The following is a 19,696-nucleotide window of genomic DNA, read 5'->3' as shown; positions in this document are numbered from 1 at the left end:
TTATACACAAAGTTGCTCTCTCTAATTGAACCATATCTGAAAAGTGAGTACAGATTTAGGCAATCAAGAGGGGCAGAATAGCAACCAATCAGGAAATCAGAATAACAGCCAATCAGAAGGCAAATATAACAACCAATCAGGGAACTGAAAGTATATGCTAATGAGGCATGCAATATGAACCAATAAAGAAACTGATATTGGAATAGCTTGTTTTACACAGAAGTGTGCAGAGTGCTCAATCAGGTCCATTTGGTAGACTCACCAACATCTGCAAATTACATTGTATGTATTTACTCCATCTCCAGTCTTGCTCTCACTCAGGGCTCCTGGAGAGGTATGCCATGTATTTTTTTCTTTCCTGTTTTTCTTTCCTTTCTGGAGGTCCCTGGAGTCCGTCCCTATCATAAGATACAGCACTGGTATAAGAAGGCATTCGTTAAAGTTTAGGAAAAATTGTTAGAATTTGTTTTAATGTTTACCATATACACAGGTACAAACACAGGTACACAATGCAGGCAACTTGTTACCCAAACAGGTGGTATAGACTGGAAAACAGTCATATATATTCAAGAATGGCAAAGACAATTTCAGTAGTGACAGAGTCAATAAGGAATCCTTTAAGAGAATGCAAGGCTGTTGAAGAGAACACAATAAGGGTCACTATTCTCTTGGGCCCCTAAAATAAAAAGTCATTCTGGAATACAGGGGCCACACACACATAGGTTGAGACCAAGAAACCTCCTTTTTATATAGAAGTAAATTACTTTAATTTTTAGGAATTCATGTTTTATAATGAACCCTTTATATAGGGACAGTAATATCCTTGGTGATGGTTGCCATAAACTCTAAGATAGGAGCCCCTCTATAGAGTATGGAGTCATCTCTCTGTCCATCATTCCTCATTCAAACCCTACCCCAGGAATGAAAATGAGTTTGACAGTGCCAGTGATGCGTTGGTTACAATCGCTATTTCCTCCGTGTTCCCATGTGCCAGGCAATATACTACCAGCTGTGTATATAGAGGTTGGAGACAGTCCTTACATTAAGACATCATTCTGTGGATTTGGGAGGAATATCAAGTGACAGAAATGGGGACAAAAATATAAATAGACAGTTACCCAGAATGCTATGGAAACAGGGTACCTAACCCAGAAAAGGGATCCAGATTTAGTCACCTAGTCCAAACTTACATGGTGACTTGTGACAGGGACTTCAGGGATTATAGAAACATCTACCTACTTTGAATATTCACTTGATTTATTTATTTGAGATGAAGAGAGACAGACATATAGAGAATGAGAATTCCCATCCACTGGTTCACTACCCAGAAGCCTGTGGCAGCTGGGATAGACCAATGCTGGGCCAAGACTGAGCTGAGGCTTGAAGCCAGGAGCCAGGAACTCAATCCAGATCCCCCATGTGGATGGCAGGGATCCAATTACTTGAGCCATCACCTGATACTTTCCAGGATCTGCACTAGCAGGAAGCTGGATTCAGAAACCAGAGGCACTTATCCTAGGTACTCTGATATAGGACGTGGATGTGTTAACTGCTAAGCCAAACATCCGTCCCTAGAAGTCTCTACTTTTTAATAACAGATATTATTCTTTGAACACTTACTATGTACCAAATGTTGTGCTAAGTGCATTACATGTCTTTCAGTCATTTAGTCCTCTGAGGGAAGTACTTATGTCATTGTCAGTTTTAAGACGAGATGACTGAATCATGGAGAGGTTAAGTGACTTTCTCAAAGTCACAGAGCTAATGAGTGGAGGAGTAAGTGTTTATATCCAGGGCCACCTGATACCAGAGATTAGCTTGAGGGATTCTTTGGAGAAACTGTGAATCTAAATGTAGTATAAATCTTTTCTGTAGTCAATTTCAGAATATTTATACTTGTCTACTGGTTTAAATTATAGGCATCCTAATAATGACCTTAGAAAGGATCTCTTTCTTATTAAATCCATCTCCATTGAAAAGGGATTCCCTCCCTTCATGCATTCCCCAATTCAGGGTCTGCCTAGATAGTTCTTGTACATCTCCCAACTCTTTCCCTGGGCTCAAGCTGTTTTTTGCGCTTTCTATTAGGAGACTTTATAGTTGTATGGTATATCTTGAGGGGTATGGTTTTAAGTGATTTGTATCCCTCTAGAACTTAAATCGAGTTTCATTTTGGTATTTGAGTTGAGCTTTCTTTTGTTCACCAAGGTCCATTCCTTTATAGTTCCACTCCTTTATAGTTTCATAGGAGAAAATACCAATCTTTATCAAAAAGTCAAGAGACCAGGGATTGTCTGCTTACGTTTGTAGGTAAACAGAAAGCAGTCCGCAAACATATACCAGCTCTGACAATAAAACCACCAGAGGCACAAACCTTTGCCCAAATGGCCAGAACTCCTTCATGCTCTTCTCAGATTGAAATGACCTAAGTTATAGCCAGAAAATTGACATTTCTACACTTTCTTTTAAACGATTTCTCTATTTTGGTCATTTCCAAATCGGGTTATTTATGTGACTTTGGGTTTGGTGGTTTGTTTCTTTTTTACTCTGAGGCTAATAAAAGGATGAGAAAAAAGACTTACAGGCTTGTATTTTTTTAAAAAAATATTTATTTATTTACTTGAAAGGCAGAGTTATAGAAATAGAGAGAGAGAGAGGGAGAGGAAGAGAGAGGGAGAGAGAAATATGCATCTTCCATCTGTTGATTCACTTTCCAAATGGCTGTAATAGTCAGCGATGGGTCAGGCCAAAGCCAAGAGCCAGAAGCTTCATTCATGTCTTTCATGTGGGTACAGGAGCTCAAGTACTTGGGCCATCACTCACTGCTTTTCCAGGCAAATTAGCAGGGAGCTGTATGGAAAGTGGAACAGCTGAGATGAACTGGCACCCATATAGGATCCAACACTGCATGCAGCAGCTTAACCCATTGCACCACAGCTCTTGTCCTCGATCTTGTATTTTAATCTCTCAAAGTCATGCCCATATTGCATAGCTACCCAATTAGGAAGATTGGGGAACATTTCCTGTGGTTGGACATGGGCAAGGACTTGGGTCTGTTTATTTGGAGCTGAGGAAACTTTGAGTTGATAAAGTTACAGAAACAGGACTCTATTTAATATATTGGATTCCAGGTGTCTGCTTCAAATGAACTCCCTATACTCCAAGGCTGAAAGGATACAAGATGATAGTACCTTTGCCTTGTTGCTCATTTCTTCAGCAATCATTTCTTTTGCCCTTTGCACTCATTAATCTACTACCCCTTTTGGGAAGCAGTCCCAAATTCTGCAAGGTATAAAGCATCAGTTTTTATTTCTGCTGAAAGATTGAACCAAGTGTAGCTTTACATAAATCCCTTAAGATTCCAAGCCACAATTTCCAGTTTAGCATACTAGGCCAGTCCCTGTACTTTTAACTGTAACAATGGACTAGTCTCTTTCTTGTCCATTGTGTTAACTGTCACTTTTAAGTTTAAAACAAAAGTCTCAACCTCTGCAAAATGTAAGCACCTCTTTGACGCTTTTCATTAAATCACAAGAGGGTATACTAGGTTCACCTTAGCCAGTAAAAATGACTCATTATAAATTGGGCTCATTTAGTAAAAGGATTGCTTTAATCCTGTAGAAAGCAATTTATGGGACAGATTGCTAAGAGCCTTATAAGGCTGTTGCTGCTGTCACTCAACTTTTTCCTTTTTCCTCCACTTCTGCCAAATTTTTCCTTTCTTTCTCTTGTTCCTGCCCCTCTTTCTCTTCTTCCTCTTATCCACTCTTATCTCCAATTCTCTAGTCTTTTCTTTCTGGGGACAGAGCAGAGGGAGAAGGAAAGAACAAACAGATCCTGTATATTACCTTTGGGACACCCTGTCTCTGGCTAGCCATTATCACTAACCAATTAGGGCTCTTTTTGGAGTCTCTGCCCACAATGTTCCTCAAGAGAGAAACATGCCTTGACAGATACACACAGTGATCTTGAAGAGTGAGGGTCAGTTACCAGGCTGACAGGAGGCAGGCTAAGGTGGGAGAGGAGAGCTGTCTGTCCCTGAAAGGGTAGGGCTTATTGTTAGTACCCACAGCATATAGGCCACCCTAACCTCTCAGAAGCAGCTTAGGAAGTTAGAGCTGACTAGGCCCAGCACTGAATCCATGCTTTCTGGCACTTAATTCAAAGCTCTGTTCTCCTGAGGTGCCCATCACATTAGTAAAGTCAGACTCTCAGGCAGGAACTTAAATTCATGATTCCAGCTCCCCAAATGCAGCAAAGCAGAATCTTTCCCAAGGTGCCTGCCTGTTGCTAGGAAGCTATGCTCTGATTCTGTGCCCCTCTCTTCAACTCTAATGGTGTGTGAACTGCTCTGCCAGGAACCCTTCAGTTTTATCCTTAAGACTCCCAGCATCCTCAAAGGGAAGTGAGAATCATCTCCCCGCTTCTGCCACCCCAATACTTCCCAGACATGAAACTGAGAAGTGAAAACCCAAGGGTCATTGTACTACCCCCTTTTTTATTGGAGTATACAATATACAACTACCACCCATGGCAGCTGCTGCCACAGAAGCTTTTTCATATCTCTCAGAACAGAACTGGCTTTAGCTCTATTGCAGGAAACTTGCCCCACCCAACTGTGGTTGGGAACACCTAAAACTAGCCTGCTGCCTCTCACCGTTCCTGTAGTGGGATTTTTGAAGGGGTGAGTGCCACATGCTTGGGCAGAGAAACTTGGTAGCTTACACTCTCCTCTATGGTTAGGAGAGAATTCTTAGTTGAGAAAGGCAACAGAAGAGGAAAGAGGGAGAGAAGGAGGAAGGAAGAGTTTGGGGGATCAAGGAGTGGAAATTGGGAAATTACTGTAGTCATGTGCTGCGTAAACACATTTTGGTCAGTGACAGACCACATAGACAACAGTGATACCCTAAGATTATATCACCTGGTGATGTTGCAGTTGTCTTAGTTTGTGTATGCACACTCTATGATGTTCACAGTAATGGAATAACTGAATGACACATTTCTTAGACCCCATCAGTTTTTTTTTAATTTTTTTTAAAGATTTATTTATTTTACTTGAGAGTTACACAGAGAGAGGAGAGGCAGAGAGAGAGTGAGAGAGGTCTTCCATCTGATGGTTCACTCCCCAAATGGCCGCCACGGTTGGAGCTGTGCTGATCCGAAGCCAGGAGCCAGGACTTCTTCCGGGTCTCCCAGGCGGGTCAGGGGCCCAAGGACTTGGGCCATCCTCTACTGCTTTCCCAGACCACAGCAGAGAGCTGGATTGGAAGAGGAGCAGCTGGGACTAGAACTGGCACCCATATGGGATGCCGGCGCTTTAGGCCAGGACGTTAACCCGCTGCGCCACAGTGCTGGCCCTCATATCAGTTTTTAAATGACAAGTGGCTCTACTGATGTTTTAAAAAGGATTTCTTCTTGGAGGGAGGAGAAAAACTGAGTTTTTAGGAAAACACATGGCTTATCTTGAGTCAACTGCCTCAAGCAGTTTTGCCTTTAAAGGCTTTCCATATTCTAGGACCCTATCAATCCCTCACTCAGAGTGAAATAATGGATGGGGTTGCAGAGGAGGTGGAGGTGGATGGTGGCAACTACAGTCTTTTTCTCTCTCTTATAAAAATACTTATTTATGGGGCCAGTCCTGTGCCATAGCAGGTAAAGCCACCACCTGCAGTGCTGGCATCCCGTATGGGTGCCGGTTTGAGACCTGGCTGTTCCATTTCTGATCCAGCTCTGCTGTGGCCTGGGAAAGCAGTGGAAGATGGCCCTAGCCCTTGGGCCCCTGCACCCGTGTGGGAGACCTGGAAGAAGCTCCTGGCTCCTGGCTTCAGATTGGCGCAGCTCCGGCCATTGCGGCCAATTGGGGAGTAAACCAGCTGATGGGAAATCTCTCTCTCTCTCTCTTTCTTTCTTTCTTTCTCTGTGTGTGTAACTCTTTCAAAGTAAATAAATAAAACTTTAAAAAAACTTATTTATTTATTTATTTGAAAGGGAGAGTTATGGGGGGGGGGAGATATCTTCTATGCTTGTTCGTTCCCTAAATGGCTGCAATGGCCAGGGCTAGGCCAGGCCAAAGCCACTAACCTGGAACTCCATCCTGGTTTTCCATGTGGATAGCAGGGGCCCAGGTACTTGGGCCATCTTCAGCTGTTTTCTCAGGTGCATTAGCAGGGTGTTTGGTTGGAAATGGAGCATCTGGTACTTGAACTGGCACTCACTTGGGATGCTGGCATTGCAGGTGGCAGCTTAACCTGCTGTGCCACAACACCAGCCTCAGCTAGTCTCTTCTGGGTCCCAATATTATTTTGTAAGAAACAGGTATTTCAATGTCTCAGGCAACACCTAGAAACCTAGACACCCTTTTCCCAGAAGTGCAGAGCACAGGACTGGGGATAAAGAGAATCAGCCAAATGGTTTCAGGCTACAGAAATGTCAAGGCTGACTCTAGATTGCTGCAAGCCTCGAAAAGTCTCTGTGGCTTATAGCATGAAGTGAAAGTGTGAACCTTCCATTGCCCCTACCCACCCCACTCACCAATAGACCTTGAACTCTTGAAAAGTTTAGAAATTTTAGTGTTTTTGTTTTAATATACAAGTTCCTTGTAATACTTTTGTGCAAGACACAAAAGAATAATTGCCGTTCTCCTGCTCTGTTTGTTGGCTTATGTTCACTCTTCCTGAGAGCCTGAATCTAACTTCCTTCCTCTTACCATCCCTTATAGACCCCTACAGGCTTCAGACCTTACCTCAGCCCCTCTCTACCACTGAAGTAAGGCAAAAGTACTCACAGGATGTGACCATATTCTTTGAAAATACTTCTACTTTATTTTTCAAAGCATGCCAAATTCATCTTATGTACTCCTGAAGTTATATTCACTCATTCAAGATTTATTGAGCAACTACTACTTGCCAAACATTGTTCTGAATTCTGGGAGATACTCCAATGAAATAAGAACAGGCCAACTCTATTTAAACAGGAAGATCATTAGGGTCAAGGATATATATGGGCCAGGGTAAAAACGCAAATGACTCCTAACATGCCCATTCATTGGGTATTTTTAAAAATCCATATCTGCTCCTTTCCCAAAGACTACTAAAGTTGGACAATACAAAGGAAAATTGAGGCCTCAGTGTCTCTGTAACCTGACATATTGCTATTCATTCTTACCTCTGTGCCTTGGTTGCTCTTTGCTCTCCAATCTACCCTGCACTTGGGGGTGATGGGTTGGAAATTAAGGTGGAAGAGAAAATGAGAGATCCCAGTTCCATTTAATCTGGCCTGAGTTTTTTTTTTTTCCTATGAAATGGGCTTCTGACCACTGTGCTACTTCCCTGTGATATATCCTTATAGCAAAGACTTTCCCAGGGATCAGTGACTTTAACTCATTTAATGTTACAGGCCCAGAGTACCTTTTTGAAGACTGGTTGAGATGCTGCTGCCAGCATTTAGGGGAGAGGTATTGAAGGCTTGAGGTATAAACATAGAAAAGGGAGTGATGGGTTCAAGAGACCACATAGCAACAGAACTGTCTGACTAGATGTGGAGATCAAGGTCAGGAATTCTTTTTTAAAGATTTATTAACTTATTTATTTATTTAAAAGAGAGAGAGAGAGAGAGAGAGAGAGAGAGAGAGAATCTCCCATCCATTGGTTCACTCTGCAAATGGCCACAACAGCTGGGGCTGGATCAGGCTGAAGCCAGGAACTTCATATGGGTCTCCTAGGTGGGTGCAGGGGCCCAGGTGCATTAGTAGGGAGCAGGGAGCTGGATCAGAAGCAGAGAAGCAGGGACTTGAATTGGTGCCCATATGGGATGCTGGCATTCAAGTAACCCAACACACCATGTTGTCTCCTAGGTCTAGGAATTCTTTTTTTTAAGATTTATTTTATTTATTTGAAAGACAAGAGTTACAGAGGGAGGTAGAGACAGAGAGGGAGGTCTTCTATCTGCTGGTTCACTCCCCAGATGGCCGCAACAGCAGGAGCTGCACCGATCCGAAGCCAGGAGCCAGGACTTCTTCCGGGTCTCCCTCGCGGGTGCAGGGGTCCAAGGACTTGGGCCATCTTCTACTGCTATACCAGGACATAGCAGAAAGCTGGATTGGAAGAGGAGCAGCTGGCCCTAGAACCGGCGCCCATATGGGATGCCAGCACTTCAGGCCAGAGCGTTAACTCACTGCGCCACAGCACCGGCAAGTCAGGGGATTCCAAGTTCTCCATGTGAGACTTGCAACCTGGCTGACTATGAGAACATAGGCCTTCCTGTTTCAAGTCCCTTAGTAACTTTATAAAATTTAGGAGGCATTTCAATCAGAAACAGACTTGATCTGTGTTCTTCTTAATTATATTTATTTGGGAGAAGAATGGAAGGGAGGAGGGAGAGAGAAAACACACTCCCATCCTTCCATCTGCCGGTTCACTCCCCAAATACCCACCACAGCAGTGCCCAAGCTGGGAGCCAGGAACTCAATCCAGGCCTCCCACATGTGTGACAGGGCCCAGATTAACTGAGCCATCATTATTCCCTACCAGAGTCTTTGTTAGCGTTAAACTGGAGTCAGGAGCTTGAGCCAGGAACTGAACCCACTGACCTGTGGGATGCAGTCATCTCAGCCACTAGGCTGAAGGCCAGCTCTGTCATTTTAAAATTGTAATGACTTGGGTGATTGGGGAATTATAAAATCACTGCATAAATTAATGTTTTCTTTTTATTACACAGCATTCCAGCGTCTTTCCATCCTCTCCCCCTTCTGGACTTTCTGATGAGCCCCAGTCTGCTTCTCCCTCACCCAGCTACATGTGGTCTTCGAGTGCACCACCCCGTTACTCTCCTCCCTACTATCCACCTTTTGAAAAGCCACCACCTTACAGTCCCTAAAGAGGAATACCTGCTCACTATTGAGATTATTGTGGCTTTTGTATTTCTGCTTTAGTGGAAGTAAGTAGGGTACAAAATTTAAAGTGACTCTTATGCATAAGGTTTTACAAATGGCCAGACAGGCTAGGGAAAGAAAGAGATGAAGCTTATTCCTTAGCACTGCAGAATCCAACACTTCAAGGAGGGCAGCTCACACTAAACAAGGCTGGGGAGCCAGCCCAGCAAGAAGCTTGTCATGTTTGGACCTGCCTTACCCTATGTTCCACCTCTGTACTGAGCAAATGTGTGGTTACCATCTATTTTAGTTTATGTAAAGGAGTGTTGTCCTCAGGCCTTTGACAGATTGCCACCCTAGCACCCTGGTGGAAGCATCTGGCTTATAAGCGCTCTTTCCCTACCACTGAAGTCAGTCTCTAAGGAACATTTCCCAGGTGATGGGGCTACCCAGTAGTTCCAATACAGAGAGTTCTGGCTAAGATTTTGTCTGCTTGTGGAAAAAAAGCTGCCCCTATCTTACTCCTTTTTTCTTTGTATTGTAAAAACAACTTTGAGACCATTCAGCTCAGTTTTTGTTACCTCCTAAAGGGAAAAGTGCAATATTCCCTTGAGTAGTAAGAGAACATGACTGATTGTTCCAGAAGCAGAGCAACATGTGATATATTTTAAGCAGATCTCAGTAAGAAATCTGACAACTTAGGAGACAGTGGTTCGATTACAAGTTGCATTATTAGAAAATTTGCTGCAGGAGATATAAATCTTATGATTGAAATTCAGTTTTAAAATGTTAGATTAGGTTCTTGGGTTGTGACATGAATTGTTACTAATTGTTGTGACTATTTAATCTTCAACTACTGTGCTTCAGCCCCAGCAAACCGCATGTATCCTGCACCTCACCCCAGAAGAATCATCTGTATTTTAATACCATTGCTCTTATTGGCCCTTTTTTCTGTTAAAACCAATCAAGATAGTGTTCAATTCAACATTATGAAAGTGTTACAATGGCACATCAAGTCTGTAAAATCTCAAATGTACCCAACGTGACAAATTCTTAGGTGTCACCATAGATTTAAAATCCATTTGGTACACTGGCCAATTTTACAATTCATTTAATTTACATAGCTTTAAACCATCAATTTGATGAGTTTAAAACACTTTAGCACCCATTCCTTCACTTTAGGATGAACACTTTCATTGTCATCTTATGTTAACCTGAGAATACATTTAAAGGAAGACTGATAATCCTACGTATAATGTAAAAATACCGGGGCTTCAGAAGGGTACTTAATTAAGACAGTTTTGCAAACACAGAACACATACTGGAAAAATTTCCAGCCAATTTTGCTACCTCCTGACTTGATGGATTTGAGGTAGCAGACAAACGCTGGTGCTCCCATCTACCTTGTAGACACCTGGCCATCAAGAATCCCCAAATCACAACAAGTGCACTCATTGTTCAATGTTTGCAAAATATCCAGTTTAATTTTCAGAATCATGTTGTCTTATCCAGATTGCAAATCTGAAAAACTATAATCCTTTTGCATTATACAAAATAACTATTATTTTTTACAGTGCTGAGCATATTCAAATTCTATTGGATTTTAATAGTGTCTAATAACCAACTTACAATACAAATATTGACTTGTTAGAATACTCAAATATATTTTTTGCTGTTTACACTTAACCTTTTGCTTTAGTGAATGTGTACATTTAGTTTTTTAAAAGGCACCATTACACAAAATACCCTACATTTATCACATTTCTTAAAATGTTAAGATTCTATAACTCATTTCTATGTATTTTTCTTACTTTACAAAATAACTTGAAACAGTATAGATTTTGTAACACTTAATTTGAGCAGCTTCTTTTTTTATTACATTGAATTATATAAAGTGCACGTTACCTTAGAAAAATATTTGCTGCTTTACTGTTTTGCAAAACATTTGCTGTAATGAAGGAATTTGTATCTCCAACATGTATTTGACTGCATTTTGTAATATTTACTGCTTAATTCCTAATTCTGCTTTAAAGTATTGAACTGGGCATGAAATATTAAAATATTAATCCAAAACTTTATGAACTGGATGTTGCTTAAAAATCTGTATCACTGCCATGTTGGAAAATTCAGACTGCTTTTGTGATGTTTCAAATTAATAAAATCATCCTCCTTATCCATTTACATGTATCCTCATGATTATCTACACAAAGTATAGAAAATTCTCTAAAGCACTGGATAGCGGCTGATTCATTTGAGTATTGTAGTTCAAGATACAATGGGAGAATGAATAATCAACATATAAAATCTAATGGAAAATTTTCCATGCTGCCATCAGAAATATAGTCTGTCTCCTGCTACAAAAAAAAAAAAAAAAAAAAAAAAAAAAAAAACCTGAAAAACAATATAAAAGCCTATGTGATTTCTGAAATAAAAGTGCACTCAAAAATTAGAATGAAAACATTTTTATTTTTGCCATAAGAAACTCTATAAACTAGTATCAGGTAATGGTTCATGAAAAGTAGAACTTAAAGTCATGACAGGAAGATTGTACAAGTATGAACAGTATTGGGGGAAATGAACAAGATTTAATATGATTTACAGAGGAGGGGAAGCCAGTGGTGTTCAGTTAGCATTTAATTCTTTAGAATATGTATGCTTTGGCAATACCTTGCTCAATGTTTACCTTTTTAAAATTTTTTGGTACCACAGGAAAAAATATGACATTTCCTCATAGGGGCTGTACATGGGGGATGTCAACACCAAAATGATAACTGCTTAAAATATATTTTAGTCTTTAAAAAATAGAAAAACAAGGAAGAAAGAAAAAGGAAAAAAAAGAACAAAAGAGGGGGGGAGCATTATGGCGTAGCAGGTAAAGCCACCACCTGTGATACTAGCATCCCATATAGACACTGGTTTGTGCCCTGGCTGCTTCACTTCTGATTCAGCTCCCTGCTAAATGGCCTGGGAAAAGCAGCAAAAGATGGCCCAACTGGTTAGGCCCCTGCACCCATGTGGGAGACACAGATGAAGCTCCTGACTCCTGGTTGCTGGCTTCTACCTGGCTCAGCCCTGGTGGTTTTGGCCATCTGGGGAGCAGAAGTGAACCAGAAGACAGAAGATCTCTTTCTCTCTCTGTCTTTAACTCTGGAGAATTTTCATTTTGTTATTTATATAACAAACTTCCTATCCTGAATATTTACCAGAAATTCAGCATTGATGCAAATTTGAAAGAAAAGCTCAAATAGCCAGAAAGCTGAGTATAAAATAGAAAAACCCCATGGCAAATTTTAAACAGCATCTTGCTACAAGTTCAATTACAATAAATACTGAAGTTCACCCCAAAGGAGTATTCCACATAAACTCTGAACTTTGGATAAGTTCTAGAAAAACTGAAGACCCTGAGATACATGCAATTAAGAGTCTTCTAGCAAAATTACAATTTAATTTTCCAGTTTTCCTCCTCCCAAAAAACTCCAGAAAATACCTTTAGTGGGCAGAGTTTAACTTTCATATTCAAAATTTACACAGAGTACAGCTGCAGCAAATAACCTTATAAATATTATTCAGAATACTTTTCCATTACAGAATTGATTCCTGGTTTGTCATAATAGGCTTGTAGAAACCGTCAACTATTATTAGGACAAATTTAATTTCCTAGCAGTGGAATCTGAGAGGTCTGGAAATTCTGCTGGCATCATTATCGTTCACACTGGCAGAAGTAATTATGTCTAACTGGTGAAACAGCATTAATGAAACATATTTCCACTGAGAACATTTCAGAGTGCACCCTGTTGTCAAAGTGTACTATTACCAGTTATCTATACACAAAGGAAATATATACTGTGACTTCAAAGACCACAGATTCTTTAAGTTATAAGGTAATTTCCAAGTTTTCCAAGGGTTATTAGTTTTACAAAATGTTTTGAAGACCTGGACTCACAGAACAGAAAACAGGTATATGAGCATTACTCTACCCCTTGGTAAGCAAAAGATTATTTATCTTTTTTCTTGTACTATTGCAAATACCAATGCCTGATCTCCTCAGCTATCAAAGTAAAAAAACTCTGAAACTATTATCTTTCAATCTAGCTTACCATCAGAATGATGTATACATGAAAAATTATTATTAAAGCTTTAAGTTCAAAGTCAAGATAGACTATTTTTTAAAACACATAGTAAGAAGAAAATATCTATGCTGAAATAAGAAATATTTAAGGTTACAAATAACTAATAACTATACACAACAATTTTTTTCTATTAATTTTTTCCCTTGTAAAACATTCATTTACAGAATTTCAACAAGTTAACTCTGTTATAAATTCTAGGCTAAGTATTTGTTCCAACCTGCTTCGTTTTAGTACTAGCTCTTCAATAAGTTTTAGCTTTATTTTCTAAATGTTTAAATATGGGTCATTTTACAAGGAAGAAAGGTGGTATTTATTGTCAAGATAAATGAGAATTGACAAGCCTATATAACATTCCATATGTAGTTTCTGATTGCTATAATATTGTAGAAATTTGCAAATGGAATGGAACTTACTTTAGTAGGGGTAAAAACCTAAACGATCTTGTGGAAAGAAAAATACTATATTACTGCTTCAACTATGTCAAATTGATAACTTCCTGGAGATTCTAAGTAATACGAACATTTAAAATATATGCCAGTAACCTCCTGCCCAAAATAAGCATCTCATCTGTAGAATCCATTGTTTATAAAACTTATACATAATTAAAAGATTTGGTGGCTTTCAGATCCAAAATTTGAAAAATGTCACAAGAATATTTTTAACCATTATGAGCAAAAAGGTAATCTGCAGTTTCATTTTGTCTTTATCATGTAAGAGCACAGAATTAAATATAAGTATGACAACAGAACTTTTCAATTTCTCCTGTCTGTATTACAGAAGTGTCTTTTTCCATTTTGTGCTTTGCAGAGATCACATTGCAGAGGTATATAGTGGTCTAGCCACCAAAGTCTTTTACAGACTGGCAATAAAAGGATTAATCTAATCTAATCTGCTAAAACTAATTTATTCTTCAGATGACAAGACTCTGGCCATTTTTATGGGAGGAGGGTGGCAGGAGGTTGTTATCCACTGAACTAGCAGAATAAACAACCAAATGGAGACTTATTCTGAAATCTTCCAGAACAATTTTAGAAGTTCTTTACTTGTTATGACAGATACAAGACACAACACCCATTTATAGTTTCAATGTTGAGAAAATTATTTCAGCAGTAAAGTGCTAACATGGAAGGGGAAAGTTATAAGATGTACTAGGTATGCTAGTAACTCCAGTTATTTTTAAAGAACATTCAGACCACTTCAAATTCTACTCAGGAAACTATCTCTCCACACTTTAAAATTTTTGTCTCTTTTAAATGAGCTGAATGCTAAATATATAAACAGATACTGGAGGAAGGGGACTTCTCAATTTCTACTCAAACTTTCAGAAAAATTTGCTTCTAAAATTATCAACAAATAATCAAACTAGACTACCTTCAGATGAAATGGCAGATCAAATTAACTTGTTTTAGCCATAATTTGTTTCACAGGTCTTTGGAAATCCCTGCCCCTGTATCCAAATCAAAACTTTCTGATATTTCAAAGTAGTTCAGTAAGATTCTGGTATTATAAATTCAAACTCAGTACTGCCATCTGTTACATTCTGTTTAAAAATTGAATCATTTTCCTGCTGAATGAAAATATCTTCCCAGGTCATTGGCTTGTTCTGAGTATTAGATGTGGTTTCCACAGGAGGTTCTTTTCCAGCATCAACTTTATACCCAATACCATCATCCTTCATTACAGGCACAGTACTTGACCTATCAGAAAGGTAGGAATATTGTCTGATCTGTAAAGACTTGCATGGATGCAAACGATAAAGCTTCGAGTCCCCAGAAGGATCTTGACTATGAACTGACTTTATGTGTGAAGACATAAACTGATAGTTGATGAAAGATTTGCCACACGCCAAACATTGATACCTTCGCTCTCCCGTGTGATGAATTTCATGCTTCGTGCGATATTCTGCAAGAGGAAACACCTTCTCACAGTAACGGCACGGATATTTCTTCTCCCAGGAATGAATGTTAAAATGTCTCCGCAAGCTTGTCAGACAGACATATGACCTTTTACAAACAATACAGATATAATAGACCCTTCCATCTACTATTAACTCATAGTGATCATCATGTTTTACTTTCATACGTTTGTTTGCTGTTTCATTGCCAGATGTTTTTGGTGTCTCATTCTCAGGTTTGGACTCTCCTTCATCTGGGTCATCTTTGACAGGGATCACTATGTCATAAGTATCTTCACCGATATTTGCATAAATCTTGCAACCATTCGATAAGCCTTCAATTTCAGTAGCTGTGTCTAAAGTAATGATCTTCTGACCCTCCATTAGATGTTTTGATCCTAAGCCTCGGTCATTAGTGAATCTAGTAATTATATCTGAAATATTTAAGGAATTGGAAAGTGGTTCTTGCAGAAGTGTAGGAACCTGCATCTTCTGTACCAACGATCCATCAAAAGTGGTATTTTGGGAGGTATCAGCCTGTGGGACCAAAGATGTATTACTGACTGCTGAGTCTGGACTGGAGCTAATAGTGTCATCATCATCATCTATTATTTCCTCCTCCTCCTCTTCACTGGCCTTCTTTCCTGTTAAAGCGGCACTGTTTGGGGTCTGCTGATTCTGCACAAGTAAATTGACTGAAGAGGACGTATGATTTGGAAGTGAAGAACTGACATTTGGTGGTGTAGTAAGTGGTGTCTGATTTAACACAATAATATTGGGAGTCAGATGTGTTGGAGCTGAAGACACCAGCAATTTTTCACTTCCCTGTGTTTGGCTCAAAGTTGCCTGATTTACAGGAGTAGGAAATTTCTGAGTAGGTGTTGTATTTGTTAAAGGGGTAGAGTTATTGTTAGTGCAAGGTACAGCATTTGAAACAGCAACAGGGCCTGGGTTAGGCTGGACCTGTGTCACGGCATTGTTATTTGACAAGGTCTCCTTTGCAGGCAAAACCTCAGAGCAGAAAATGACATCATCATCATCAGAATCAGTAACAATTATCTTTTTCATTTCATAATCTTCAGCAGATAATGAAAAAGACTCTGTTATAATAGGCATTATGGTAGCCCCATTATCTTGGGCCTCCTCTTTTGATTTTTGTATTACAAGGTTCTTATCATTAGAACCAGGAGGTATGGCTTCAGCACTGCCATCTTGAGCTGTACCTGAGATGCTTTTAACCTGTGACAATGGGACACCAAGCTCCGCTATAAATTTTACTCCTAATAACTGGCCTGACTTAATTAACTCATCAAGCAAATCTGCTCTAACACGCACAATTTTAGAGCTATAGATATAATTAAGAATTTCGGCAAAGATCTCTGCTCTTATAAAACTCAGTTCAACAACTTGCCCAGCAACGGAGAAAAGCTGATGGAAGTATGTACTGGAAGCTGAAAGAATATTCCTGTGGGCATGGAATTTTCGGTCTTCCACAATAACAGTAACATCACAGAAGAGGCCATGGCCACGTTGCTCATTCAAGGTGTTGAGAAGACTGCCGGAATATTGGATGTCTGTAGCAGAAATCAGTTTTCTACTCTCCATCCTATAAGAGAAAAGGATGAAGAGAGGATGGGAGAGGATTAGGCAGAAAAAACAAAACCACTTTATCATTCAGAATTTAAGCTATGAAATCATTAGTTTATTCAGATTTTAAATGAAATGTGGCATAACTTTTTGGCTTTTTTAGAAATTGTTCATACAAGCTGGCTTTTAGACCACGTATCAAAACTCATATCCCTGCTAAGAAGAGTCAAGTGAGAATGATTTTTTTAAAAATTTACAGAGATACAGAGATAAAGATATAGAGAGTGACAGGTGGTTTACTTCCTTAAATGCAACAGCTGAGGTTGGGCCAGACCAAAGTCAGGAGCCAGGAACTCCATCCACATCTCCCACATGGGTGGCATGGATCCAAGTACTTGAGCCATTACCTGCTGGTACACATCAGCAGGAATCAGGAGTGGAGCTGGGACTCAAACCCAGGCACTCCAATATGGGATACAGGCATCCTGAGGGACGTCTTAACCAAAAATACCCACCCTCTGAAGCTACCTTTAAAACACTATGCCAATAGGAACAATAATCTCATTGTCACCTTCCTTTGAATCCCAGATACATACATTTCCAATAACTACTTTTTAAAGATAAGAATTTTCTTAGTCCCTAATTTGGGTTTTCTCCTCAAGAAGAGATGAAAAGTTAATTTTTATCTTAAAAGTGTTTTAAGGAAAAGCTTCACCATGAACGCACAAGTTCATCTGTAAATAAAAGGTTGGTATCCAACAATGAGTCTGATATACACTTTCTAAATTTTTACTCCTATCTTTAAGATCATATTCAAAAATTACTCCCTGAAGCCAAAGACATTTACAAATACTGACAATTATCTCTCAACTTCCCGTATTTCTGCTCTTATTTAATTTGGAGTGCCTATTCTTGAAAATTGTTAAACATCTTTCCTCTTTCTTCATCTCTTTGACCCCTCCCCTCACCTCTCCACCTTTACAATTTCTAGACATAGAATGTTAAACAGAGTGCCAAGAGAAGTCAACAGATGCTATTATTCAAAAAAAGACAAAGGAAAAGGAAAGTTTACCATTTCCTAAGGCTATTTGCATGAAAACATGAAAGATTCCATTTTGTTGGTAAAGAATTATGTGTATTAGACCTTTAGTCACATCAACTGACTTAATGAAAATACAATAGAGCAGACATTATTCTAGAAAGTCAGAGGTGTCAGTAAATCACATTGCGGTGCCCCACCCCCCAAATACAATTTTTTTTTGTACTTCACATAAGATATTCCCCATAACAATGCCAGAATCAAAAAACCAACACTCACACATATTAAAAATACATATATGTATATATAGTATACTAATAATTAGCTGATAAGCACCATCAGTAAATAAATATTTCTTGTAAATATGATTTCTCTCTAAAGTTACCAAAAGACTTGAACTGTCACAGTGCTTAAGTTGGATACACATAGGAGACAGAATGCATCAAATGCCTTTTAAATTTCTTAAAATTAGAGCTTAAGAACTAAAAGCAAGAAAAAGTCTAAAAATCAAGCATTTAAAACATCATCTGTTAGGAGGTGTTGCCTGTTAAAAGTACCAAGAAATTTCAGGTTATGAAAAAGGCATTCATCAGAAAGGGCGACCTTTGGACAGCGTGCCAACAATCAGGCCTCCCGAAATACGGGGTTTCGCCAGAAGTCACTTTTAAGTGTAGAGACTGGTTTTCTGAATGCTGATCCACAATTTTTTCTATTTGCAAATGGGCTTTTCCAGTGTGGGAATGCGTCAAACGTATGCGTCCAGGTGACACCAGGACTTGGTTTCATCTTGTTTACGTGTTCCCCTCCTCCTTGTCAGGGTGGGCCCAGGGACAGCACCAGTTCCTCTTAGCAACCCACACCTTCCTGAAAATTTGCGACCTATGGAAAGCCACTCCTTGAGACAAATCCTTGACCAAGGGCTGGTTCGGAGGGGCTGGTGAAGGTGGAAAAGAGATAAAAAAGCCAGCCGCGAGGAAGTGAAACAAACCGACACGCGGTTCCCTGCAGCAGCTGAACACCTCCCTCCCCTCCATCTCTCTCGTTCCACCCCCGTCCTCTCCATTTGTACCCTGCCGGCTGCAACCGAGGTTTTTAAAGCCAATGCACGTGAAAAGCTAGCGTCTTGCAAATCCAAATGGCAGATTGAAACGGCGGGAGGAATAAGGGGTGCCAAGGAAAGTACAAAGTGGCGAATAGCAGGGTGCGGCGTTGGGGGGTTGCAGGATGAAGCGAAGCAGGCGGCATTGTTATGCCCCGAGAAAGAGCCGAAAGGGGAAGGTGGGCCTGGCAGAAAAGCTACGAATCAAAGTAGGGGCTAGGCAGAGAAAAAGGGGCCCAAAAAGGAAAGCACAGGAACGAGGGGAAAGCCCAGAAGGTCTTGGTGTTGGGCTCCCCACAGCCCCAGGGCCTACCCGGGACATAAACAGCCCCTTGGCCCCTGTCGACGAATCGGAGGGCGCCGCGGCGCTCTCGGTTCGTCCCCTTCTTCATTTCCGAGCCCGCACAAACAAAGAACCGGAGGAGCAGAGGCTCCGACTCTGTCGCTTCCTGGTTCAAGTAAGGCGACCGCAAACGCAGGCGCGGCCCAGGAACAGAGGAGGCAAGCGCACTCCCTCGCCCCCTCCCCGGATCGAGGCCGCGTCCTTACCTGCTTCCCGGCGCCGGCGCCGCCGCTTCTCCTCCTCCGGCCACGGAAGTGTGGGAGGCCTCCAACAAGAAGAAGCCGGACTCCCCGGCGATCCTACTCCTTTAAACGTCGCTCCAGTCTTGGACGACGTCCGCGCAGCTGCCGCCTCCTGCCGCCACCGCTGCTACAGCTGCCCCACGCCGCCGACAGAGGGCACAGCGATAGGGTGAAGGCCTTAAATCCCAATGGCCCCTCCTCTTCCGAGTGCAGTCCGTGGCTGTCCGGAAGGGCCGGAACCCTAGGCGCCCTACTCTGCCTCGGCTTTTTCCGTAAGGGGGCGGAGAGAGACTGGGAAGCTCTAGAAGTGTTCGGCTATTTCCGGAGAGCGAAAGGGTGGGAAAAAGCAAAGGGAAAGATCGGGTAATTCAGTCAGAACTGTTGGGGTGGAAAGGAAGCAAGTCAGTTTCCTTTAAATTCAGTATATACTTCTAGGGAATAACAAATTTTAGAGACTATAACTGCAACTTTGAATATGCTTTATTAGCCTATT

At 40.6% G+C, this 19,696-nt stretch overlaps 2 protein-coding genes across 5 annotated transcripts in view; one reads left to right on the top strand and one right to left on the bottom strand.

Annotated features, from left to right (window-relative positions):
• The window catches only part of TMEM255A (transmembrane protein 255A), a 66,518-nt gene extending 55,468 nt beyond the window's left edge, over positions 1-11,050 (top strand). For all 3 annotated transcript variants that reach the window (XM_002720402.5, XM_017349878.3, XM_002720401.5), the window contains one exon: positions 8,716-11,050. In XM_002720402.5, the coding sequence (XP_002720448.1) occupies positions 8,716-8,874 (159 nt within the window). In that variant the 3' untranslated portion in view covers positions 8,875-11,050. The remainder of the gene's footprint in view (positions 1-8,715) is intronic.
• Positions 11,051-11,315: 265 nt separating this feature from the next.
• On the bottom strand, positions 11,316-19,485 carry ZBTB33 (zinc finger and BTB domain containing 33). 2 transcript variants are annotated; one of them, XM_002720400.5, is made up of 2 exons: positions 19,168-19,485; positions 11,316-16,499 (listed from the first exon to the last, which is right to left on the bottom strand). In XM_002720400.5, exon 2 carries the CDS (start codon positions 16,496-16,498, stop codon positions 14,486-14,488), a length of 2,013 nt encoding a protein of 670 aa, XP_002720446.1. In that variant the 5' UTR covers position 16,499; positions 19,168-19,485; the 3' UTR covers positions 11,316-14,485. The 2 variants fall into 2 exon arrangements, with proteins under 2 accessions (XP_002720446.1, XP_069922928.1); XM_070066827.1 differs by lacking the exon at positions 19,168-19,485 and adding an exon at positions 18,932-19,136.
• Between the last annotated feature and the right edge of the window lie 211 nt (positions 19,486-19,696).

Source organism: Oryctolagus cuniculus, chromosome X (assembly GCF_964237555.1).
Source record: "Oryctolagus cuniculus chromosome X, mOryCun1.1, whole genome shotgun sequence".
Taxonomy (NCBI): Eukaryota; Metazoa; Chordata; class Mammalia; order Lagomorpha; family Leporidae; genus Oryctolagus; species Oryctolagus cuniculus.
Note: the sequence above shows the minus strand (reverse complement) of the source record. Positions and strands in the feature narration are given on the sequence as shown.

Bases quoted from the DNA above. Each gene is read 5' to 3' on its own strand.
- ZBTB33 (XM_002720400.5), bottom strand. From the start codon at position 16,498: ATGGAGAGTAGAAAACTGATTTCTGCTACAGACATCCAATATTCCGGC.